The sequence below is a fragment of the Oryctolagus cuniculus genome, chromosome 18 (genome assembly GCF_964237555.1).
Source record: "Oryctolagus cuniculus chromosome 18, mOryCun1.1, whole genome shotgun sequence".
Taxonomy (NCBI): Eukaryota; Metazoa; Chordata; class Mammalia; order Lagomorpha; family Leporidae; genus Oryctolagus; species Oryctolagus cuniculus.
This window is the reverse complement of record NC_091449.1, coordinates 9,976,099-9,999,686: the sequence shown is the minus strand read 5'-3', so window position 1 is coordinate 9,999,686 and position 23,588 is coordinate 9,976,099. Positions and strand designations below refer to the sequence as shown.

Below are 23,588 nucleotides of genomic sequence, written 5' to 3'. Positions count from 1 at the left end.
ATAAATAAATAAGCAGAAACTCGAGTAAAGACCTCGGGAGGCCGCGAGAGACTGTTCTGCCTAGGGCGAAAACCAAAAACCCTACAACGCACCGCCGCTAGGAATCTGCAGATCCCGTTACACAGACTACGGGAAGCGAAGCCGGTTACCCTGTACCAAGATGGCTGCCGCCGGAAGTGCGTCACCGGAGAGGTGGGCGCTCTGCGCGGGCACGCCCCGGACCGGATTTCCGGACATCTTCCTTTGACAAGATGGCGGCGCGGAGTAGAGGTGGTGGTGGCGGGAAGTCTTCGAAAACCGATGGCGATTCTGGCTTTCTGGGGCTGCGGCCCACTTCGGTGGACCCGGCGCTGAGGCGGCGGCGGCGAGGCCCGAGAAATAAGAAGCGGGGCTGGCGGCGATTGGCGCAGGAGCCGCTGGGGCTGGAGGTGGACCAGTTTCTGGAGGACGTGCGGCTGCAGGAGCGCACGAGCGGGTACGCGGGGCTGGACTTCCGGGGCCCGGGCCGGGCTCTGTGCGGCCAGGTGCAGAGCCAAGCTGGCTCGTGGGGGGGGGCAGTGCTGCCAGGTGCACCTGCCGCGACGGCGGCCGAGGGGATGGGCCGGGTCGCGGGGTGCGGGGGTGGGGCCGCAGGGGATGCTTAGCTGGACCTGGATTTCAAGCGAACGAGGAGTGATCTGGGGGGTGTGCGCGCCTGCTGCGTCCGCTGTAGCTCGGAGCGCGTTCAAGGTGGAGTTCTGAGCACGCGGGCGGGGGCCGGCCCTGGAGAAGCTGCTGGAGTTGAGAACGAGAGGAGAGCGGGACCCCCGGGCCGCCCCCGCGTCCGGGGCTGACTGTGCGTTTCCGTCTCCCAGGGGTTTGTTGTCCGAGGCCCCGGATGACCGTCTCTTCTTCGTGGACACGGGCTTCAAGGAAAAGGGTGAGCCGGGGACCCCAGGAAGACGCCTTCGCTGGGCCAGGCTGAAGCCAGGAGCCAGGAGCTTCCTCCGGGTCTCCCACGCGGGTGCAGGGGCCCAAGCACTGGGGCCATCGTCTACTGCCTTCCCAGGCCACAGTAGAGAGCTGGACCGGAAGTGGAGCAGCCGAAGGCGGCTGTACCTGCTGCCCCAAGGGTTGGCTCTAACACGAGACCTCTGAGTGGGCAGAAAGGGCGCCAGGGCCCACCTGGGGAGGGCGGGGGTGTTGGCGTTTGAGATCCGAGGGCTTGGTGGGGGCGCTGGCTTGGGCAAGCGAGGGGAGTGAGTGTCTGGGAGCGGCGAGAAGCCAGCGCCAGCCTGCGTGCTCACAGTGGCTCTCGGGCTGGGGGCCGCTGCAGTGACACCGCATCCATGCCTGGGGGCCGACGGCGACTGCGGGCTGTGGGGTGGGCCGGGGAGCAGCAGGTCTGGTGGCTCCCGTGGTGCCCCGTGGGTGGGTTGGAGGCCTGAGGCCCTGTCTCCGCTCTCCCTCTGTGGCCAGCACTGAAGAGGAAGCCGAGCAGGCTCCAGAGGAAGTCACTGCTGCTCAAGAAGCCCCTCCGGGTCGACCTCGTCCTTGAGAACACGTCCAAGGTCCCCGCCCCCAAAGAGTGAGCCCCCTGCCCCTGGCTGGACCCTTTGTTGCTGCGAATCCTGAGCTTAGAGGCTTGGCCGGGTAGGGTGGGGGAGCCAGGGTCCTGTGCTGGGGAGACCCCAGGGCAGGGGAGGAGGCCTGTGGCTTCACCTGCCACACTGTGCCGCCTGTCCCCGCCCAGTGTCCTCGCCCACCAGGTGCCCAACGCCAAGAAGCTCAGGCGGAAGGAGCAGCTGTGGGAGAAGCTGGCGGCGCAGGGGGAGTTGCCACGGGAGGTGCGCAAGGCGCAGGCCCGCGCCCTCCGCCCGCCCGCGGCCAAGGCCCAGCCGGGGCCTCAGGACACCGCGGAGCGGCCTTTCTACGACCTCTGGGCCGCCGACAGTGAGTGGCCGCCTGGGGCAGGGTGCACCCCCCATCCAGCGGCTCCCGTTCCTGCATGGGTGGTGGGGTGCCTTCCCTCACTGCGCCCGGGTTCCCAGTCCCCTGGGGTGGGAAAGCCCACGCTGGAGGCCCCACAGCACCCGCTGTCCTCACAGACCCCCTGGACAGGCCCCTGGTTGGCCAGGACCCGTTTTTCCTGGAGCAGACCAAGAAGAAAGGCGTGAAGGTGAGCGTGGGGGCAGCGTCTCTGGTGTGCCCTGTCCGCGGGGCGGGGTGGCCCGGAGCCGGGGCCCAGCACCACGCGTGTCCACTGCTGTGGGCGGGCAGGGGCCCTGAGGGGCATGTGAGCGGCCGTTGTCTCAGAGGGAGTGCCTCCTGGGGACCTCGGGCTCTCTGGGTCTGTTCTGTCTTCCCCGTGTTGAGTGCCTGCTCTGCCCCTGCTGGCCGGGGTGGGGCCGGGGTCTCGCCCTTGCCCGGGCTGCGGTCTGTGCCTCGAGGAAGGGGGACTAGGCCCATGGCCGCTGAGTGGGCCGCGCTGTGGGAAGGAACCGGAGTGAGGGCTGGGCAGGGGCGCAGGCGGGTGGCGGGGTTCCTTCTGAGTGGGCTTGTGGGGGGCACCGGACTGCTTTGTGAGAGAGGAGTGTGGAGAGCGGAGGCTCCTGTGGCGGCCGGGGGTGGGGCCCACAGACGAGAGGGTGGGGTCTGGGGTGGGTGTGGCCAGGGCCCTTGTTGGGGTGGGGGGAAGACCCTTGGAGTGGGCCCTGCTGTGATGGAAGGGGGACTGGCTCAGGCTTTGTGTGCGGGTCTCCCCCGGCTGGAGCCCCAGGTCAAGGCCAAGGCCAGCAGGGTCTGTGTGGGCAGGGCTGAGGCTCTGCTCCCAGGACAGTGTCCTGCATGCCCGGTCCCCCGCTGGGCAGGAGGGCAGCACCCCCATGACGAGGGGGACGCACCCTGGCGGCGGGGCAAGGCTGACTGCCGGTGTTGTCCCGCAGCGGCCGCCACGCCTCCACGTGAGGCCCTCCCAGGTACCTGCTGTGGAGGTGACGCCTGCGGGAGCCTCGTACAACCCCACCTTCGAGGACCACCAGGTACCGTGCTCCCGGCCCTCCTCGGCCGGCTCCGCCTGGGCTTGGTCCCTGCTGGGTGCTCCCTCCTCCAGCCCGGGGCTGCGGGTTGTCCCTGGCGTCTGCAAGGGGCGGGCCGTGGGGAGGGTGCGGTTCGGGGCCCCCTGACGTCCCTGTCCCCTGGGTCTGTGTCCTGGGCGCCTCGGCGCTGGGCCTGCTCTGCAGAGCCAGGGCGGGCGGGCGGGCGGGGACAGAGCAGGCCCCCTCTGTCCTGCCCAGAGCCTGCTCCTGGCTGCCCACGAGGTGGAGCTGCAGCGGCAGCGGGAGGCGGAGAAGCTGGAGCGGCAGCTGGCCCTGCCCAGCGCGGAGCAGGCCGCCACGCAGGTGAGCCCGCTGCCCAGGCGCGCCCCCGCCACCCGCGGCCTCCCCCTCCGTAGGCCGCCCTGACACCGCCCTCGCCCTCCCCGCAGGAGTCTGTGTTCCGGGAGATGTGCGAGGGGCTGCTGGAGGAGTCGGACGAGGAGGGGGAGCCGGGCCAGGGCGAGGGGCCTGAGGCGGGGGCCGCCGAGGCCTCGCCCACCCCTGCCCGCCCGGCCGGTGCCGAGAAGAAGACGGAGCAGCAGCGGCGGCGGGAGAAGGCGGCCCGCACGCAGGTGAGCGCGGGCCCCGGACACCGCCCTCCCTGGACACCTGGGGCCCTCCTGCTGCTGGGGGGGGCAGGGCGGGAGGCCCGGGCGGGCGGGGGCGGGCTGCGCTCACTGAGGCCGCCCTGCCCGCCCCAGCGAGTGCAGCAGGCTGCGCTGCGGGCCGCCCGGCTGCGGCACCAGGAGCTCTTCCGGCTGCGTGGGATCAAGGCGCAGGTGGCGCGGCGGCTGGCGGAGCTGGCGAGGCGGCGTGAGCTGCGGAGGGCGCGGCGGCTGGCTGAGGCCCACAAGCCCCGCAGGCTGGGGCGGCTCAAGTGAGAGGCTTGGGGGACTGGGGGGGCCTGCCCCTCCCCTCCCCTCCCCTCCCCTCTCCTCCCCTCCCGGTCCCGTTACCCTGTTTCCTGTGCTTTCCTGTGGGAGGGGCCGTTGGGCTCTGTCCCCTGACACCCCCATCCTGCAGGTACCAGCCTCCCGACATCGACGTGCAGCTCAGCTCGGAGCTGTCCGACTCGCTCAGGACGCTGAAGGTGCCTGCTGGGGGGGGAGGTGGGGGGTGGGCTGCGGGGACCCTGTGCCCGGTGATGACCCCATCCTTGCTCCCCGTGCCCCCCGGGGCTGTGGGCGACACCTTGGCTACCCCTGGACTGGGCCAGGTGGGCCAGTGTCCAGGGGCTGAGGGCACAGGGTGCTGAGGGGCGGGGTGGTGGTCCCTGGTTTCCCAGCATCCTGCAGGGGTTGTCCTATGCCCAGAACTGCAGGCCCCTCCACTGTCCCCGAGCCCCTGGAGCTGAGCCCCCCTCCCCCCGCCCCGAGCCCCTGGAGCTGAGCCCCCCTCCCCCCTGCCCCGCAGCCCGAGGGCAACATCCTGCGGGACCGCTTCAAGAGCTTCCAGAGGAGGAACATGATCGAGCCCCGGGAGCGCGCCAAGTGAGGGCGGGGCCCGGGAGGGGCGGGGCCTGGGGGAGCGTGTGTGGGGTGGTGGGGCAGGGTGGGCGCCGGGCCTGCGGGGTCCGCCCTCCGCCCTGACTGCTCCTCCTCTTCCAGGTTCAAGCGCAAGTACAAAGTGAAGCTGGTGGAGAAGCGGGCGTTCCGCGAGATCCAGTGAGTGGGGCAGGCGTTTGTGCTGCGCTCCCCCGGACAGCCCACGGGACACCCCCAGACCTGGAGTGGGGCGGGCAGGGCTCCCAGAGGGAAACAGGGCCGGACCGAGGGCCCCTGCTCAGCCCCTGTCCTCCGTCCGCAGGTTGTAGCTGAGCGACGCCGGGCTGCCACCCCCAATAAAGCACCTGTGATCGGCCGCTCGGGCTGCACGTCTGGCTCGTCTCCCCTTCCCCCACCCCGAGGTCGGGGAGGCCGCGAGGGGCCGGGCAGGCAGGGGGCTTCCACCCGTCCCAGGCCCAGTGTGGGTGCATGGAGTGGCCGTGCCTGGTGCCCTCGGCCCCATCCTGAGTGTGGCCCTGCAGGTGTGGGAACGGCCATGGTGTGTGTGTGTTGGTGTGGACGGCAGGCGGCAGCCAGAGCCCGGGGGAAGCCGGTGCGCGTGCAGAGCCCGGAGTGCAGCCCCCTCACAGGGGCAGGGACGAGGCGCGTGCCCGGGCCGCCGGGAGCTCAGTGCGAGGTGGGGCCCAGTCCGTGGGGGGGGGGGGCAGGAAGCTGACTGGCAGCACTAGCATTCGGGAAGTTCCCGCGCTGTTGGGTGAAAGGTTGGCTCCCTGGGGTGTTGGCGGAGCTGACTTGAGTCTGGCTTCGTGGTTTGGCTAGAAGAGGTCCCTCCAAGGCTTCCAGGACGCAGACTCCAGGCGTGCCTCTGACCGCACAGCGTGTGGGGCGGGGGCAGCAGCTCGGGGCCGTGAGGAGCCTGGGACGCCTGCGCCCCGAGTCAGCGCCGGGTTTTGGGTCCCGGCTCGGCTTCCCATGCCGCTGCTCGCTCCTGGCACCCTGGGAGGTAGCAGCCGAGGGCTCAGGCACCCAGGTTCCTGCCCGCCATGTGGGAGGCCCCGTTTGAGTTCGTGGCCCCTGGTTGCTGGGGGAGGGCCCCCCCGAGCAAGAGATGTCTGTCTGTCTCCCTGTCCCATTAAAGCAGTGAGCGTCCCAGCCGCGTCGTGTCAGCTGTGTGACTTCGTGTGGTCGCTCGGCCTCTGCACCTGCACGCGGGGTCGTGCCTGGCTCCCCGCGGGTTGTTGGAGGGGCAGGGGATGCACACGTGTGCTCAGGACGTGGTGAGCTCGTGCAGCTGTGCTCACGCTGGGGGCGGGGCCCCAGTGGGCGCCCTGACTCCATGCCCCGGAGGAGGCGGCACAGGGCCTGGGCAGCACTGGTGAACAGGGGCAGGGACAGGCCTGTGCCCTAGTGGCCGTTAACCACCAAACAGGATGTGCTGCCGCCTCCGGGAAGCTGCTCTATTCTCCCCACATGTCCGTTATTCTCGCGGAGCAATTAAAGTCCAGGGCAAACATGTCTGCCCAGTGGAACAAAGGAGAGCAGGGAGGCCGGGCGCTGGGGCTGGGCCTCGAGTTGCATCCGGGTCTCCCAGGCGGGTGGGGGGGTAGGGCAGCTTCTGGGGGTCTGGGAGCCCCTGCTCTGCGTACTCGGAGCATGGGGAGTGCCTTCCCCTTCCCCTCTTCTGCCCAAGGCAGTCACCGTGGAGAAGAATTCCAGGATCTGCAGGGCCTGGGCCGCACCTGCTGCGCTCCCTCTGGGGCTTAGCGAGGGCTGCACAGGAGCCAGGATTTCCGCCACCTGTCTCCCATCCTTGTGTTGGCCCCAGGGAGGTGCTGTTGTGACTCCATATCACAGCTGAGGGCCTTGAGCCACAGAGGCGGGAAATGACTTGTCCAGATGGGAGATTCCAACCCAGGTCACGTCCACCCTGTTTGCAGGCCTCTCTTCTCCCCCCGAGCCGGCAGTCCTGGGTCCTGGCCCAGGAGTCTACATTTGGGCAGAGACTAATAAAAGGAGGGAGCTTCCTGGATAGGACAGTAGGTGCAAAGGCACTGGGGTTGGAAGGCCTTGGAAAGGCGGTGGGGGGGGGGGCAGGGTCCTGCAGCCAGAGAGGAGGTGGGGTGAGAGGTCTGTCAAGCTGTGGACTGGGGCCCTGGCTGTGGGGGAGCAGGGGGCAGCTGTGGCGGGAGGGAGGCAGTCAGTGGTGCTGGAGCAAGGTGGGGTCACTGGAAGCCTGGGGAGGTGGGGCTCCCAGTGGGGCTTTGGGGACCTGCAGGCTGCAGCTTGGGGATCGGCTGGGAGACCTCGATGATGTCCCCGCACCAGTCACAAGCCCCCTGCATTCCAGCCTGGGCCAGGACCCCGGCCTCGAGGCAGGGAAGTGGGGAGAGTGTGGGGAGGTCGTGGGTCCTGGCCCTGGACAGGGGTCCCTAGTCACAACAGGACCGTGATTCCCCCTGCACAGGTCTGATGTTCGGGTCCTGGACTCCCGCAGGCCTCTGCGCAGCTGCCTGCCTAGGTGCTCCCCTGCCCAGCAGCCAGAGGGGCCAGCAGGAGCCGCTGCCATCCAGGAAGGGCTGGGGCTCGGGGCAGCGTGGGAGGCTGGGAGCTGGCGGCTGGAGGGGGGACGTGAGGGACATGGGGCTGCCTCAGGTCTCCATGGAAATAGCACTTGGCTGGCTTGCTGCCCATAAACTCATCCCTCCCTCCCTCTCATCCACTCTCTGCCCTGCCATCTAGAACCCAGCAGGGTCTACTTCCCGGCCACAGCGGGCAGGCAGGCGCAGCTTCTGGGGGAAGGCTGGGTTTCCCCCACAGCAGATGATGGGAGAGAGCAGGGCAGGGGCCGTGGAAGTCGCATACGGCGAGTGCTCAGGAACGCAGGGCCAGTCCTGACTTGGCTGGAGGAGCCCACACAGGTGTGGAACAATCGGGTGGCAAAGATCCGCCCGTCCATGTAGCACCTGTCCACCTGCTCCTCTCCATCCACTCAGCAGGTACACCCGTCCACCTACTCACCCTCATCCATCCACCCACCCTCCTGCCGGCACTGATCCTTGTCACAGCACTACCAAGTGCTCCCAGACGCCTGGCGGTGCCGTATTCCTCTGTAGCCTGCACCCAAATCCGCCGCATCTGGGTGCTGTGATCCCCTGACAGCCAGGGGCTCAGGGTCTGGGGAATTTTGCCACGGATGGAAGTAGAGTGTGTAAGTTCACATTTTAAAAAAAATCTGAAATGTGCTGCTTCCATTCCAGGATGCAACTGGCCAAGGGTGGCTCTGGACAGGAAGTGAAATCTGACACACACACACCCCATTCCAAGGCCTGATGCTGGCTGGTGAGAGATAAGCTTAGCTTAGAGGGAGATAAGAACTCTCCTGGTGCTAACAAATGATTTGCTTTCCTGTCCCACATGGGGGTTCAGGCAGTTGTTCCCAGAGGGTTTGTAAAACTCCGATGATAAGCCGGCTTTGTGAAGATAATGATATCCAGTGGGAAGCTTTCTAGATGTGATCTGAGTGCCCAGGGCTGTTCCGGCTTTCCTTGCTGGGCACAGGGAAGAGGCTGGATGGATAACATCAGAAAGTCAGAGCGTCCCTCCGATGGTTCACTCCCCAGATGCCCACCAGGAAGAGGGGACAGGAGACGCAAACTCTGAACAGGACACAGCCTGCACCGTGGGGGAAGCTGGCGATGCCGTGCCAAGGCCACGCTGGGCCCAGAAGGCCTCCCCCTCTGTGGTCCTGTTGGCCCGCATTGCCCCGTCGTCTGCAGAGGCAGAGATGGGCAGTGCCAGCAGCCGGGCACAGAGACCGGGAACAGATGAGAAGGACTTGGAGGTCGAGGTGACGGCTGCACACACTTCCCAATGGCAGCTTTCGGCTTGTGTGTGTTTCACCCTAAGTGTACAAACTGCACCCGGTCACTTCCTCGCCCAGCAGTGAGACCCCAGCCCCAGCTCAGCACCTGGGTTCAACTCCTGGCTGCAGCTCCCTGCTGATGCGCTCCCTGGGAGGCAGCAGCGATGGGTCCCTGCCACCCACCTGGGAGACCTGGGTGGAGTCCCCAGCTGTGCATTTAGGGAGTGAGCCAGCGGTGGGAGCTGTCCATCATGTGTGGGTGGGTGTGTATCTCAGACTCTGTCCCTGTTTTTTTTTTTTTGTTTTTTTTTTTTTTTGTTTTTTTTTGACAGGCAGAGTGGACACAGAGAGAGACAGAGAGAAAGGTCTTCCTTTGCCGTTGGTTCACCCTCCAATGGCCGCTGTGGCCGGCACACCGCGCTGATCCGAAGCCAGGAGCCAGGTGCTTCTCCTGGTCTCCCATGGGGTGCAGGGCCCAAGCATTTGGACCATCCTCCACTGCACTCCGGGGCCACAGCAGAGAGCTGGCCTGGAAGAGGGGCAACCGGGACAGAATCTGGCGCCCCAACCGGGACTAGAACCTGGGGTGTTGGCGTCGCAGGCAGAGGATTAGCCTAGTGAGCCGCAGCGCCGGCCGTGACTGTGTTTTTTAAAAAAGGGGACCATTTAAAAAGGAAGCTCTGTGAATGTGTTAAATGCTACCGACTCACACTTTAATGCAGTTAATTTTTAAAAGAGGAGAATCAAACAGGTGGCAGTGCGCTCTGTCCATCCCTAGCTGAGCTGGAGCAAGGCGGGCAGGGGCAGGGATGGCTGAGCGCACAAAGGCGCCTGGTCCCAGGGCCAGGCCATGGCTTGGACTTGGAGTGACCGGCGCCCTCTGGTGGCCGTCTGGGGTACAGGTTGTAGGAACTGGGAATTTAGTATTTTCAAAACTTTTTGCCTGGAGACGACCTATTCCTGGTTCACTCTTCAAATGGCCGCAATGGCTAGGGCTGGGCCAAGCCAGGAGCCAGGATCTCCATCCAGGTCTCCCACGCGGGTGCAGGGGCCCAAGCACTTGGGCCATGTTCTGCTGCTTTCCCAGGCCTTTAACAGGGAGCTGGGTCTGAGGCGGAGCAGCTGGGACTTGAACCGGTGCCCATGTAGGTGCTGCAGGTAGGGGCTTAACCTGCCCCGGGCCACGGCGCCAGCCCTGCTGGTAGAGTTCTGTGTTGCTGTGTGTGTGTTTAGACTGGGCGTTCGTGAGCTTGTTCATGTGCACAGCTGTGTTGTGGGGTCAGTGGCGTGTGCCCGGGATGGACCTCTGTGGCCCCGGCTGGGAGCGTGGAGTATGTTGTGTCGCTGTGCGTCTGTGTCCGTGTGGTGCCAGTGTGTGCCGTGCACGTGGCTGTGCAGTGTGGCGCACCCGCGGGGCCTCTGTGCTGTCCCAGTAGCAGAGGTGGGGGCCGCCGGCTGGGCTGGGTCGTGTGGCTGGGTGAGTGCCGTGTGTCACCTTGGCCCCCGTGCCTGTGGGACACAGAGCCAGCCCTGCGCAGCTGTGGACGTTGTGTCCATTTGGGTAGGGAACCAGCAGATGGAAGACCTGTCTGTAACTCTGCCTCTCAAATAAATAAGTGAAAGATTTAACAGGAGCACGGGTCGAGAAGGGGCTGGGCTCATGAACCCAGAGAGGATGGTAGGAACAGGCAGGCACACCTAGCCCGGCAGAGGGGGGCAGCACGCGTGGGGCAGGGTCAGCGGCCGGCCTCACAATGGTGGGCGCCTTAATGAGGGTTGCACTGTGTCTCCTCCAAAGCGAGTCCCAAGCCCACTGTCTCTCCAGGGCATTTTGGTTGGTTCACTCCCCAGATGGCCGCAGCAGCCAGGGCTGAAAGGTGGAAGCCAGGAGCTGGCAGCGGGGAGGGCACTGGGAGAAAATTCCAAGCCTGGGACGGCCTGGGGCACCTGACTGTGAGCCTTCCACTCCACCCAGCCCGTCCGAACCGCTCTCCAGGCAGGACACGCCCGTCATTAAATTCCTGGGCTCTGGGCTCGGGAGAGATCACACAGCCTGCCAGGGACTGAGTTGGCCCTGGACTTGGCTCGCCCAGACTTGTTTCCCTGCCCACGGGAGGGGCTGATCTTTCCTCTGGTTTCCCCCGCTCCCCCCTGGCTCACGGCAGCCCCACTCCCACGCGGGTCCAGGCCCTGGCTCTGCACTGCCCCGCACTCCCCCGGGTGGCCACCGCAGCCTTCGTCCCCGCGGCCTCCAGCGGACCTGGGAATGCAGGCGAACATCCCCTGCTGTGGCCATCAGGCCCATTTTCCAGACAGGGTAACTGAGGTTCAGCGGAGGGCAGTGTCCGCTTCCAGCACCTTCCACGAGCGCCTCTGCTGGGAGCCGCAGCAGCGCGCCAAGGGGCCTGCGCGGCTTCACGGCCGCAGCCCTGCTGTCCACCCAGGACCCCTTCGGCCTCGCCCCTCAGTCCTCTCTCGGGCACGGAAGGGGCCCAAGCGGCGCCCCCTCCCCGGTCCCAGCCCACGCGGCCACCGGAGCCGTTGGGGCGGAGCCACCGCCCCGCCGGGCTGTACCATTCCGGTCCGGAGGGGGAGCTGGGTGGGGCCGCGCAGAAGGCCGCTCCCGAAGACCCCTCTGTCGAGACGCCCCCCGGCCCAGCAGGGGTACAGGAAGGAACCTCGGTGGGCGCCCGGGGCTGGCGGGTCGCGGGGCCCCCGTCCCCGGCTCGGGCCCCCTCGGGTCTCCGCGTCCCCCCCTCTGCCGGCGTTGGTTCGCGCCGTGGGAGGCGGAGAATCGGCCTGGGTTGGCCGGGCGCGTTAGCCTCCCGCAGACCCCGCGCGTCCGCGCTGTCTCCCGCTCGCTCGTTCGCGCCCGCTCTGCGCCGGCCCCGCGGCGGCTGCTGCTGCGATCGCCGGCCATGGCCCTCGCCGTGCGCGTCGTCTATTGGTAACGGGGGTGTCCGGGGTAGGACGCACGGGCAGCGGGCTCGGCCCCGCCGCCGGACCCTAGGCTGGGCCTTGCGGGAGCCGAGTCGTCCGCACGCGCGGTGCGGGTCTCAGCCGGGAACAGCTTTGCGCGAGGACCCCCGTCTCCCCCTCCCCCAACACCCTGCGCAGCCTCTGGGAGGTGGAGCCGCCTAGAGTGGCCCCACGTTCCAGAAGGTTCCTGCGTTTGGGGGAGGATTTAAATGACGGCCTGGTGGTCGCGCGTGGCCTGACCCCAGCGCCCGCATCTGCGGCAAGGGGAGGGTGGGCTTCCAGGTCACCGCGCCCCTAGCCCCCCGGGGACTTGGTCCTTTGTTTAGGCTTCTGGCCGGCGCCCCGATTACGGTCCCGAAATGGGTGGAGGGTGGAGGGAGCTGAGTTTCCTCCGGGGGCTGGGGCGCGGGCGCCACCGCGCTGACCAGGCCTCTCTCCTCCCCGGCCCCGCCCCTCTGCCGCGCGGGGTGTTGGTTTTCTTTGTACCTCCTGGTGTACCCAACGTGTGCGTCTCCGGCCTCTGCCTGGTCCCCTGTGACCTTCACGGACCCTGCTGGACACCCCCAGTGGCGCTTGAGGCTACAAGCCCAAGGTGAGCCGAGTGGTGAGGGTGGGGGCGGGGTGGCAGCCTTGTCGGGGTGGGGGGGCTTGCTCCCCGCCGAGGTCGTGACCTCTCACCCCACCCTCAGTATCTTCAACTCAAGAAGAAGTTGGAGGATGAGTTCCCCGGGTGCCTGGACATCGTGAGTCTGGTGACGGGGCGGGGGGCCTCAGTCAGGGTCGCCTGGGCCAGCCCTGCCCCCCACCCACGGCCTGCTTCCCCTGGGAGGGGCTGGGTGTCCTCAGGAGGGCGCCTCAGCCTCCCCTCCCCCTCCGCAGTGTGGCGAGGGGACTCCCCAGGTCACCGGATTCTTCGAAGTGACCGTAGCCGGGAAGTTGGTCCACTCCAAGAAGGTGCGTCTGTGGGTGGCGCGTCTGCTGGCCTGGCGTGGGGGCGGGGCCGCGCGGGGCGTGGACCCCAGCCCACCGCCCCCCTCCTCCCCTCCCCTCCCCAGCGCGGCGATGGCTACGTGGACACGGAGAGCAAGTTTCTGAAGCTGGTGGCTGCCATCAAAGCCGCCCTGGCTCAGGGCTGAGGAGCCCTGAAGGCAGAGGTGAGGGGCCGCGGCCCGGGGTCCCCAGAGCAGCGGCCGGGGGCGCGGCGGGGGGCAGCCCTGACTGCTCCCCTGGGCTGAGGATGGAAGGGGCTAGAGACCCAGCCCGTGGCTTTGTGCCCTGGCCTGGAAAACCTGCCCAGTCCCTGACAAAGGCGGATGGACTTCCCACTCCCGGCACTTCGGCTGCATGGCTGTCAGGCTGCTACCCGAGAACGTTCTAGAATTGGCCCCCACTTCAGAACCGACAGTTTAGGAATACTCTAGAAACAGGCGCTGACTCACTCCGCAGCGACCCCAGAACTAGCTGAGCTCCCCAGTAGCGTGTGGCTCCCAAAGCTAGGCCAGCTCCGGGCTCGCGTCCCACCCCGGAGCCTAAACACCAGGATGTACCAGGAGTTCCCGTGTCGCAACCCTGTGTGCAGCTGCGCGCTTCCAGGCCCTGGTGCCCGGCCCGGCCCCGCCCAGTCCAGCCAGGCCCCGCCCAGCTCTGTCCCAGGGAGGCCTGGCCCGCCGCCCTTGCAGCTGCCCTGCTCCAGCCCCGCCAGAGGTGGTGGGTGCGGGGTGGTCTTAGCCCAGCTCACCTGGTGGGTTCTGCGTTCCTGTGCCTGTTTCCCTCTAGCCCGCACCTCTCTGTCTGTCCTGCAGCCCCCGGCCTCGGGCCTGGCTGTCCTGCAGCCCGACCCACTCATCCCCTCTCTCCCAGTCCAGGGACCTTGACCGGCCCCGCCCGGCCGCCGCCTCTTGACGGGAAAGACCGAAATGTCTGCAGGACGCCTGGTCTCTCCCTGATGCTCCTGCGGCTGCCGCGTGGGGGCGCAGTTTGACGCCCCTGGGCTCTGCCTCTGCGTGGGGGCGCGTGCGTCCCCCCTGGAACCCACCTGCTCACGCTGCCCGGCCCCTCCCCCGCACCCCTCTGTCTCCGTCTGCCCCCCGAGTTTGGGCGAGTCCGGCCTCCGGCTTCCTTCTAAGGGGAGGCTGAGAGAAGGGGGATGGGGGAGTGTTGGATGGCAGCAGTGGCTGAAGCGACTGTCTTGGGTTAATAAACGTTGGATGAACATAAATCAGTGTGTGCGTGCCGGTGGGGGCGTCCGTCTCATCCCCGCAGCCCCTCCCTCCAGCCCCCAGTCCCAGAAATTGGCGACCACGTGTTGAGTGCCCCCAGCGGGCAGCCCTTGCTAACGGCTCTGAGACCGTGCAGAGGGGAACAGGTGCAATGGCATTTTTATTACTTATTTAGATTATTTGAAAGGCAGAGAGAGGCAGAGATCTTCACCCATCCACTGGTTCACTCCTGCAACAGCCGGGGCTGGGCCAGGCGGGAGCCTGGAGCCGGGAGCGCCATTTGGGTCTCCCACGTGGGTGGCAGGGGCCCAAGTATCTGGGCCATCACTTGCTGCCTTCCGAGGGCATCCGCAGGGAGCTGGCTGGGAAGTGGAGCCAGCGGGATGAGGGGGGCCCAACCTCGGCTGAACTCATGGCTCCACGCACAACACCGCCCCGGGAGTGATAAACAAGAGCCGGGCTGCGCACCCTTCAAGGAATCTCGCTGTGGCTCCAGGTTCCCTCCGGGAGCTCCCACCGCGTCCTCCCTCTGGGTGGAAATTCATCTTGAGCGTCTCTGTTACCTTCCTAACAGGTCTGGAAGGTTCCAGGTCAGTCCACTGCCTGCGTGTTACACTATTTATAGCATATTATAAATGTCACACTCACCTATTGCGCTAGAGCTATTAATAATATGTCACAAAAATAAGTGTTCAGTGGCTCGCCTGGCAGCGTTAAGGTCTCAGGCAGCGGCAGGAGCTTCCTTCGGGGCCTCAGTGGATGCCAAGTCCCCCTTCATAGCCACCCCCACCCCAGGTGTGACTTGTTCTTCCTGTCTCTTACCTGTTTGGGTTGGGCCACACCCCCAGCTGGGATCCGCCAGTTCTTTCTGAAAATTTTAATTCGGGGGGTGGGGAGTATCTTCTATCCGCTGGTTCCATCTGCAGTGCCGGCATCCCCTGTGGGCGCTGGTTCGAGTCCCAGCGGATGCTTTTCCAATCTGGCTCCTTGCTAATGCACCTGGGAAAGCAGTGGAAGATGCCCAAGTGCTTGGGCGCCCGCACCCATGCGGGAGACCCAGAAGCTCTCGATTCCTGGCCCAACCCCAGCTGCTGCTGGCCATTTGGGGGGTGAAGCAGCAGGTGGAAGCGCTCTCTCTCCCCTTGCTTTTCAAATAAATAAGTAAGAAGCCAGGAGCCTGGAGCTCAATCCAGGTCTCCCGCATGGGTGGCAGGGGCCCAAGGACCTGAGCCATCACCTGCTCCCTCCCGGGGTGCGCATTAGCAGGAAGCTGGAGCCAGAGGTGGAGTTGGGGCTCGAACCCAGGCTCTCGGATATGCAGCAGCCCAGGCTGCGTCTCAGCTACTACCCGAAACACCCACCCATGCTGTACTTAAAAATAAATAAATGACTAAGACTATGCACAGGCCGTTGGAGTTGCTCATTTCTAGTGCACACCTCACCACACACGGGTGCAGCCGGTGAGGCAGGCACCTTAGTCGATTTTCGAACAATTTCCTCAGGATCAGAGAACAAAGCTTGAGGGTCCCAGCCCTCGGCAGCCATGTCCCGGATGGTCCCGCGTGCAGTCCTAGAGCCGGCGGGCTCTCAGCATGCTGTCTCTAGGGTACCTCGCTGTGATCTCATTTCTGTTCTCGGTTAAGGAGCGGCCCTGGATCGACCGCCGCTTGCCAATGCTTTTTTTTTTTTTTTTTGGCTGCTGCCACCACCCCCCCCCCCCCCCCCCGCTTCCCTGAACGTTCTGGAAGTTCCTGAAGACTTCAGTTCCACCTAGCGGTGGGATGGTGAAGTCGGTGTCAAGATTTTGTGACCGCGACCCCGGCAGGAGGCCCTCGGAGACCATGGGACAGTCACGAGGCACACACACATGCGCATGGCATATACGGCACTACCCGATTAACCCTAGAATCTCCAGCCATTGATTCCAAGAGGATCGAGAGGGAATAGTCCCTTGCCCTCGCCGACTGCTGACCCACCAAACTGCCCGCCATCCGCGGATCTGTGCCCAGCGTCCCCCAGCCAAGGCTGCAGGATAACCCCCAAAGCCATCCTCTGTCCACTTATAAGGATTTGCATGGTTTTCTCAGCATAGCAATTATTCTGTTCTAGAGGTTTTACTTTATTTTTTAAATTTTTATTTGAAAGGCAGAGTTGGACAGAGGGAGAGAGAATTTTCCATCCACCTGTTCACTCACCACATGGCTACAACGGCCAGGGCCTGAGCCGGGAGCCAAGGACTGGGGCCATGTTCTGCTGCTTTCCCAGAGGCATTAGCAGGGAGCCGGATCGTAAGTGGAGCAGCTGGGATTCAAACCAGTGCTGACATGGGATGCCTGCGCAGCAGACGGTGGCCTGACCCGTTATGCCACAGTGCTGGCCCCTGGTTCTAATTTCTAAGCCAGCAGGGCCAGCGTCGAGGCACAGCGGGTTTAGCCACTGCCTGTGCCCCTGAGTCCCACAAGAGCACCTGCTCCAGCCCCGGCGGCGCCACCTCCAATCCAGCTCCTGCTAAGGCACCTGGGAAGGCAGCAGCAGCGGCAGGTGGCTCAAGCAAGGCACCCGCCCTGGGAGACTCGCCTGGAGTCTCGCCTGGCCCAGCTCTTGCTGTTGGGAGCATTTGGGGAATGAACCAGTGGACGGGAGATCTGTCTCCCTCTGTAACTCTGCCTTTCAAATTAATAAACCTTACAGTTCCAAGCCAGGCAGAGGTCACAGCGCGGCGGCGAGCGCCCGGGGCCTGGCGCAGGCGGGCCGTGAGTGCGGTCAGGAGGGTCTCCGCCCGCCCTGCGCGCGCCAGGCCCCGTGACACAGCCCCCGCTCAGCAGGCGCTCGGGCAGGGCCTGGCCTTGCAGCTCAGTGGACTGACCGTACGGCCACCACGGCCGCAGGCTTCACCGGCTTCCGAGGCCTGAAGCTCCCGCAAGCTCACAGCAGCACCTGCACCGCCTGCGGTGGAGCGGGGCCAGGCTCTTAACGGGGCTGGCCTGGACGTGACGCAACCGCCCCGCGCCACAGCCCATTGGCCAGGGTCGGGCACGCGGCCCCGCCCCCGATACGCCCCGCCCCCACAGCACCTGCGCGGGAGGCCGAGCGTGCACCTGCAGAGCAGGCCCAGGGGGAGGATCCCCGCCCCCCCCGGGAGGATTCCCCCCAACCCCAGGGAAGGGGAGGGAAGCCGGAAACGCTGGTGAGAGTCATTTTCGGTGTAGTTTGTGCGTGAAGGCGCAGCGACCCCAGAGCGTCCCCGGACCGCGGGTCTCCGGGGCATCCCTGCCCCACAGCGGCGACGCCTGGCTGCACCTCCTCGGAACACCTCTGTTCTCCACCCGGGGTCACTCGCTGCGGGATCCCAGCGGCTTCCCAGGGATCCCGTGGGGCTCCTTCGGGTCGTGGAGAGTTAGTGGGCTCGGCCACGTGACCCTTTTCAAGGAAAGAACCAGGAGGGGGAACGTGTGACTCCTCTCTCTCTCTCTCTCTCTCTCTCTCTCTCTCTCTCTCTCTCTCCCCCTCTCTCCCTCTTCTCTCTCTCCTCTTTCAACCCCTTCCCTTCTGTCTCCCCCTCCCCGGCTCCTGTGGGAACTCAGCCCAGTGACCCCGTCTCCCTGGGGAAGATGGGTGTGGAGAGGAAGACGGGGCCACCCGGGCAGTGACCAGGGCCACGTGCGGATCGGAAGATTTCGCCCTGGACACCGTGGTGGCTTCCGGTACCCTCCCTTCCAGCCCCCGCTTCCATTAGCCCAGCTCCTCAGCCACCCCACGGTGACCGGCAGCTTCCTCTGGTCATAAAACGACAAAAGGACATTCATCTGTTGTCAGGGCGTCTGGTTGACGGAAGCTTCTGGAATGTTTCTGTCTTCTCACCCCCAGCCTGCTGGTTGGTCACTGGCTCTGGTTTGTGATTTGTAAACAAATTACCATGAAATAAGATAGAAATTTCAGTCCCTCGGTCACATTGGCCACGTTTCAAGTGCCCAATGGCCACCCGCGGCCACTGGCTACTGAACTGGAAGGCAGCTATAGTGTACGAATAACTTCATCATTCCAGAAGGTTCTGGGGCAGCACTGCTCCCTTATTTCATAGATTTCCTGAATTCTACCCCTCATTGTTATTCTCCGCACTTTATTTAAAGATTTATTTTGCTTGTTTGAAAAGCAGAGGGAAAGAGAGGGAGGAAGAGATCTTCCATCCACTGGTTCACTCCCCATGTGCCCACAAGAGCCAAGGCGGGGCCAGAACAAAGCCAGGAGCCCATCCGGAGCTCCCACGCGGGTGCAGGGGCCCAAGCACTCGGGCCATGTTCCGCTGCTTTCCCAGGCACATCAGCAGGGAGCCAGATGGGGAGTGGAGTGGCTGGGACACACGTGGAGTGGGTGTTGCAGGTGGCAGCTTCACCTGCTGCACCAGGACACCGGCCACCCCCCGCCCCGGTGTCTTTTTTTTTTTAAGATTTTTTGATTTATTTGAAAGTCAGAGCTACACAGTGAGAGAAAGAGAGACAGAGACAGGTCTTCCGGCTGCTGGTTCACTCCCCAGTTGGCCACAGTGGCCAGAGCTGCGCTGATCAGAAGCCAGGAGCCAGGAGCTTCCTCAGGGTCCCCCACACGGGTGCAGGAGCCCAAGCACTTGGGCCATCTTCTACTGCTTTCCCAGGCCATAATGGAGCAGGTGGGACTCGAACTGGCGCCCATATGGGATGCCGGCACTGCAGGTGACAGCTTTACCCACTACACCACAGCGCCAGCCCCACACTCCCTGTGTCTTGACCTGGAGTCAGCCTTTGTACCAAGAGCCCAGGTTCCTTTTGCCTAGAAATCTGGACGAGACCCCACAACACCTGCTGAGCCCTGCCCACCCCTGGGGGGTGGGGGTGGGGGAGAGCCTGTGATACCTCTCTGCCCCCTGTCTACTTCCAGAGAGGCAGTGAGGGCTTTGTTGTCCCCAGTGCCCCCCCATCTGCTCTGCGGGAGGCCAGCCTGGCCTAAGAGGATTGGAGCATTCGCTAAATGGGACCAGGGAGGGGCAGAAGCGGCTGTGGGTAGACCCAGGGGCCAGGGTGGTCCCGTGAGAGCTGAGAGCGGAGGGAAGGGGCTGGGCGGGATCTGAGGGGCAGGGGAAGGTGTGGCAGGAGGGTCGTGCCCCCGCCCCCGGCGGCTGGTGGTATTTACCTGGTCCGTGGGTGTGCATTGACCAAGTCCCAGGAGACAGCAGGAGCAGGACAGGGGCGAGAGGAGAGCTGTCGCTGTCGGGTTTGTTGCGGTCCGTGCACCCGGGCATCACGCAGAATGCTTGTGCAGCACCCAGCTCCTCTGGAAGCGCCTCAGCCCGGGGGGGGGGGGGGGGCAGAGATTATTCTCCCTGGAGGGCTGCCGCGGAGATCGGCGTGCGCGGACCTCGCCGTGCGTCTCCGCCGCGAGCCCGCGCTGGCTGGCGCGCTCACGGAGTGACGTCCGCTCGGACCCAGACGGCTCCACGCTCCCTTCCAGTCCTGCCGCTGCTCCCGGGTCCCCGCTGCGACGCCCGAGACGGACTTTGCTCCCTCGGCTCCTCCCAGCTGGGGCCGTTTCTCCCACTTTGCCCTGGTCAGGTGGAGGATCCGCCTCCATCGGAATGCGGTGGATGCTTTCCTCAGGGTTACACGGCGGGTCTGGGCGTTGGGGAGGGGAGTGCAGAGGTGAGGTGCCTTTACCTGCGCAGGGGTGGTGTCTCCACCCGCACAGGTGTGCTGCCTTTTGTATCCATCCCATCATCAAGGGTACATGCCAGGCTGCCTGGAAGCAGTCGTGTGGTTGGATTTCTCTGTGGCGAAGCCACTCTTCCCCTCTCACACTGCACTTTAAGATTTATCCAGGGGCCTGCGCTGTGGCATAGTGGGCTAAGCCTCTGCCTGTGGTGCCAGCATCCCTTATGGGCATCAGTTCAAGTCCCGGCTGCTCCACTTCGGATCCAGCTCTCTGCTGTGGCCTGGGAAAGCAGTGGAAGATGGACCAAGTGCTTGGGCCCCTGCATCTGCGTGGGAGACCCGGAAGAAGCTCCTGGCTTCGGATCAGCTCAGCTCCAGCTGTTGTGACCAACTGGGGAGTGAACCAGTGGATGGAAGACCTCTCTCTGTCTCTCTGTCTGTAACTCTGCCTCTAAAATAAATAAATCATTAAAAAGAAATGAGATTTATTCATCCATCTGAAAGGTAGAGCGGGAGAGAGAGAGAGAGAAAATCTTCCACCTGCTGGCTCACTCCCCACATGGCCGCAATGACCAGGGGTGTGCCGATCCGAAGCCAGGGGCCAGGAGCTTCTTCCGGGCCTCCTTGGGTGCAGGAGCCCAAGCACTTGAGACATCTTCTGTTGTTTTCCCAGGCCATTAGCAGGGAGCGAGACTGGAAGAGCAGCAGCTGGGACTTGAACCGGCGCCCATATGGGATGCTGGTGCCACAGGCAGAAGCTTAGCCCACTACGCCGGCCCCACACAGCCCTGCAGGTCAGTGCGTGCAGCTGTCAGTCGCTCCGGTCCTGGTCCTGACTCTGCTGTGGCTGCTGAGGTTCAGCGAGGCGTAGCGGCTTGCCCTGGGCCACACAGCAGACACTTGGTAGGCTGAGACGGGCACAGGCAGCCAGAGGCGAGAGGCTGAGATGGAGAAATGGGAAAAGGAACAGAGCGGCTTGGGAGGCAGGTCGGGGAGGAGAGGAGAGACAGGGGGAGACCAGAGACCCAGACAGGGAGGCAGCGTGGGGACACGAGGGCAGCGGGACAGAGAGAGGGGCGCGGGGAGCGCGCGGGCGGCTGCTCCTGGCCGCGGTGGTGGCAGAAGCCAGCGCTGCACGATGGGCAGGCTTGGCTGAGACCCACACGACCCGGGTCCCCTACAAATGCTTTGTATTCGAAGTTTCAAAACATGCGCTTTTGGCCGGCGCCGCGGCTCACTAGGCTAATCCTCCGCCTAGCGGCACCGGCACACCGGGTTCTAGTCCCGGTCGGGGCGCCGGATTCTGTCCCGGTTGCCCCTCTTCCAGGCCAGCCCTCTGCTGTGGCCCGGGAGTGCAGTGGAGGATGGCCCAGGTGCTTGGGCCCTGCACCCCATGGGAGACCAGGAAAAGCACCTGGCTCCTGGCTCCTGCCATCGGATCAGCGCGGTGCGCTGGCCGCAGCGCGCCGGCCGCGGCGGCCATTGGAGGGTGAACCAACGGCAAAGGAAGACCTTTCTCTCTGTCTCTCTCTCTCACTGTCCACTCTGCCTGTCAAAAAAAAAAAAAAAAAAAAAAAAAAAAGCATGCGCTTTTTAAACAACACGTGTTTCTTTTACACGGGACCTGGATGACTGGTTTGACACATGCGTACAGCAGTGAGAACCAGCACCCAGAGGAGAAGGACCCCGCCGCCCCCCAAGAATCCCTTGGAGCCATTTTGTGGTCATTTTCAGGGGGTGGGGATCAGGGGGCAGAGGCCACCCTCCTAGTTTCCCCTTGCTTTCCTGGGGCAAGGGGGCAGGGCAGGAAAGAGACCCCCGAGTAGCCGCTGCTGCTGCTATAACGGAGGTCCCCGCCACTAAAGAGCCCCGGAGCGTGGGCGTGGGTGGAGTCTGCCAAGACGCCCTGTGTCCCCTCCAGCCCCCCTGACCTGCTGGGATTCTGCAGACGCTGGCCGGGCCAGGTTCTAAGAGGATTGCGGCAGGTGGGGAGTTAGACGGGGTCAAGGCCAGGGACACCTGCTGGGGAGAAGTCCTGGGAGGAGGGGGGGCAGGGGTCTGTGCTGGGAGGGGCGGGGGTGGGGGCTGCCCCACAGCGGCAGGAAAGCCAGAGCAGAGACTGCAAGGAACTTGGCGTGCAGGTCACCCCCACCCCGTCTTGCCCGCGGGGCCGAGGCGCAGTGGCTGCTGTCTGGCGGGCGTCCGGCTGCATGCGTGTCTTTCTCTGCACTGTCCAGGAAGAAGTGAGGGGAGCTTAGGGGCTGTGCTCGCCGGGCGGCGGCGGCGGCGGCGGCGGAGGGGCGGGTCCACGCTGGGCTCCGCGGTTTGCTCTCTGCCTGGGAAGGCAATTAAACAGGCTTGCGTTTGGGGTCAGCCCCGTGCTGGGCTAAGCTTCCTCAGAGGACCTCTCTGTAAGGATATCGGGGCACACGGGGCAGTCGCTGTCCCATGGGAAGGCCCTGTGCTGGGGGGCCCCTGCCGGTTCTGGCTCTGAGAGCAAGAAGCCCCCGTGCCTCAGTTTCCCTGTCTTGGCCTCTCCATCTAACCCCACCCTTGCCACCTTTCCCTCTGCAGCCCGGTGCCAGTCTCCCAAGGGGGGAGCGAGACTCCCGCCAGGTCTCTCTGGGGGGGCAGGAGGGTTTCTCATTGCATCCCGACCGTCGGTGCCCCCGTCCCCCCACGCCCCGGCCCCCCGCCTCCCCGCCACGGCTCCTCACGCGTTCCTCCAAATCCCCACTAATTCTCTTGGTGCTGTGCCGAGGCCGGCCTGGCCTAAGAGGATTGAAACATTTGCTCCATCAGTGGGACCAGAACAGGGTCAGAGCCAGAGGCCGCGATGCCCAGGATGGCCACAAGGGGGCAAGGTGTTGCTGGCACAAGGGGAGAGAGCCGCCCACAGAGCTGGTGGATGTGGCAAGACAGGAAGAACTGAGCATTGAAGAGCAAGGATAACACCGCAGACGGCCGCCTGTGAGCTGTTGTGAGGCAGAGAGAGAGAGAGAGAGAGAGAGAGAGAGAGAGAGAGAGATCGGTCGGTCTTCCATCTCTGGTTCACTCCCCAAATGACTGCAAGGGCCAGAGCTGCGCCGATCTGAAGCCAGGAGCCAGGAACTTCCTCCAGGTCTCCCATGCTGGTGCACGACCCTGAGCACTTGGGCCATCTTCTACTGCTTTCCCAGGCCACAGCAGAGAGCTGGATCGGAAGTGGAGCAGCTGGGACTCGAGCTGGTGCCCGTATGGGATGCCGGCACTGCAGGCGAGAGTCTTAGCCCACTTCGCCACAGCGCTGGGCTCCACAAATCATTTTTAAACAATTTTACAACAATGAAGACTGAGGACTTTGAAATGTTCTTATTCTTACACCGTTTACAATGTCCTTTATGTGTGTGTTTTAATGTTTTATCCGACACCAACCACAAAGCTGTCAGTCATTTCACCTGTGGGTGGCAGCCAGGGCTCTGCACAGATTCCGGTAAAACCAGGCCCTTCCAGAACATTCCAAGCCCAGGCATCCCTGGGGTCATCTCTGAGGGCGCTGCTCAGACGCCCCCAAGGCTGCCACCCCCGCAACTCGTTTCCCATTACCGGAACCCCTTGTTACTCCCAAAAAGACAGAGAGAGGGGCGAGTGGGTGGTCAGGAAAGAGGCTCAGAATAGACGTTAAAAGCCAGCGACGCTGGCCGTCTCTTAACCCTGTGAAAGTTCCTAGGCAGGCAGGGAGGGCTGGGCGTCCGCTCCCCGCCGGCCCCGCACCGGCTGCCCCGCCCCGCCCCGCACCGGCTGCCCCGCACCGCCCCGTCACCGCGCCTGCTTCCCCGGGCGCCCCCTTGTGGGCGTGGCCGGTGCTGCCGCGTCCTGGTGTCCAGGGCTCTCAGGCCAGGTCGGCCTGCGCCCAGCCAGCAGGGAGCGAATCAGATGGGAAGGCCCCGAGGCTGGGGCTGGAAGCCGGGGTGAATGGGCTCCTGGGGCCCGGAACGTGGCTTCCCTGCGTGACTGCCACCCCCAGGGCCTGGGGCCTCTCTTTTCTCATCCGGAAGCATTTGCCTGCTTTTCCAAGGCAGGGGCTGCCCCTTCACCCCTGCTCCCGAACTCTGGAGGAAGGCACTGAGCCAGGAGCAGGCTGGGGAGGGGCCCTGGGCCAGGGCTGCCCGCGGGGCTCCACAGCGGTTAGATTTGGGCGCAGTGTCCAGCTGCCCCCGCGTGCACGCCGCCTCCCTGGATTCCCACCCAGCACTGCAGGGAGACAGGTCGGGGAGGGGAGAGCT

General features: G+C 64.8%; 2 protein-coding genes, 1 long non-coding RNA gene and 1 other non-coding gene across 9 annotated transcripts; 3 read left to right on the top strand and 1 right to left on the bottom strand.

The window, feature by feature from the left end:
- The first annotated feature begins 162 nt into the window (after positions 1-162).
- Positions 163-5,734, top strand: NOP53 (NOP53 ribosome biogenesis factor). Of its 2 annotated transcripts, XM_051837343.2 has the most exons (13): positions 186-475; positions 855-919; positions 1,459-1,567; positions 1,733-1,932; positions 2,088-2,158; positions 2,925-3,020; positions 3,276-3,380; positions 3,467-3,649; positions 3,779-3,954; positions 4,101-4,167; positions 4,491-4,567; positions 4,685-4,741; positions 4,884-5,734. In XM_051837343.2, exons 1-13 carry the CDS (start codon positions 252-254, stop codon positions 4,888-4,890), a joined length of 1,437 nt encoding a protein of 478 aa, XP_051693303.1. In that variant the 5' UTR covers positions 186-251; the 3' UTR covers positions 4,891-5,734. The 2 variants fall into 2 exon arrangements, with proteins under 2 accessions (XP_051693304.1, XP_051693303.1); XM_051837344.2 differs by lacking the exon at positions 4,884-5,734 and having other exon boundaries at positions 163-475; positions 4,685-4,745.
- On the top strand, positions 4,213-4,321 carry LOC127488378 (small nucleolar RNA SNORD23). Its single transcript, XR_007916072.1, has one exon. It is a non-coding gene; the product is annotated as a small nucleolar RNA SNORD23 (small nucleolar RNA).
- A 5,484-nt stretch (positions 5,735-11,218) lies between the features above and the next one.
- SELENOW (selenoprotein W) lies at positions 11,219-13,641 on the top strand. Its single transcript, XM_051837341.2, has 6 exons — positions 11,219-11,391; positions 11,991-12,015; positions 12,113-12,166; positions 12,303-12,377; positions 12,479-12,577; positions 13,284-13,641. The coding sequence occupies exons 1-5, from the start codon at positions 11,363-11,365 to the stop codon at positions 12,557-12,559; spliced, it is 264 nt and encodes an 87-aa protein (XP_051693301.1). The 5' UTR covers positions 11,219-11,362; the 3' UTR covers positions 12,560-12,577; positions 13,284-13,641.
- Positions 13,282-19,468, bottom strand: LOC138846420 (uncharacterized). 5 transcript variants are annotated; one of them, XR_011383898.1, is made up of 4 exons: positions 18,809-19,260; positions 15,080-17,062; positions 14,465-14,641; positions 13,785-14,257 (listed from the first exon to the last, which is right to left on the bottom strand). It is a non-coding gene; the product is annotated as an uncharacterized lncRNA (long non-coding RNA). The 5 variants fall into 5 exon arrangements; XR_011383895.1 differs by adding an exon at positions 19,330-19,468 and having other exon boundaries at positions 13,282-17,062; positions 18,809-19,219; XR_011383896.1 differs by having other exon boundaries at positions 14,465-17,062.
- Between the last annotated feature and the right edge of the window lie 4,120 nt (positions 19,469-23,588).

What these genes read in the sequence shown, in the direction of transcription:
- NOP53 (XM_051837343.2), top strand. Translation starts at nt 252, where the DNA reads ATGGCGGCGCGGAGTAGAGGTGGTGGTGGCGGGAAGTCTTCGAAAACC. An exon ending in AGAAGGCGGCCCGCACGCAG is followed by an intron (nt 3,650 to 3,778) that starts GTGAGCGCGGGC and finishes TGCCCGCCCCAG; the next exon opens with CGAGTGCAGCAGGCTGCGCT. An exon ending in ACTCGCTCAGGACGCTGAAG is followed by an intron (nt 4,168 to 4,490) that starts GTGCCTGCTGGG and finishes CCTGCCCCGCAG; the next exon opens with CCCGAGGGCAACATCCTGCG.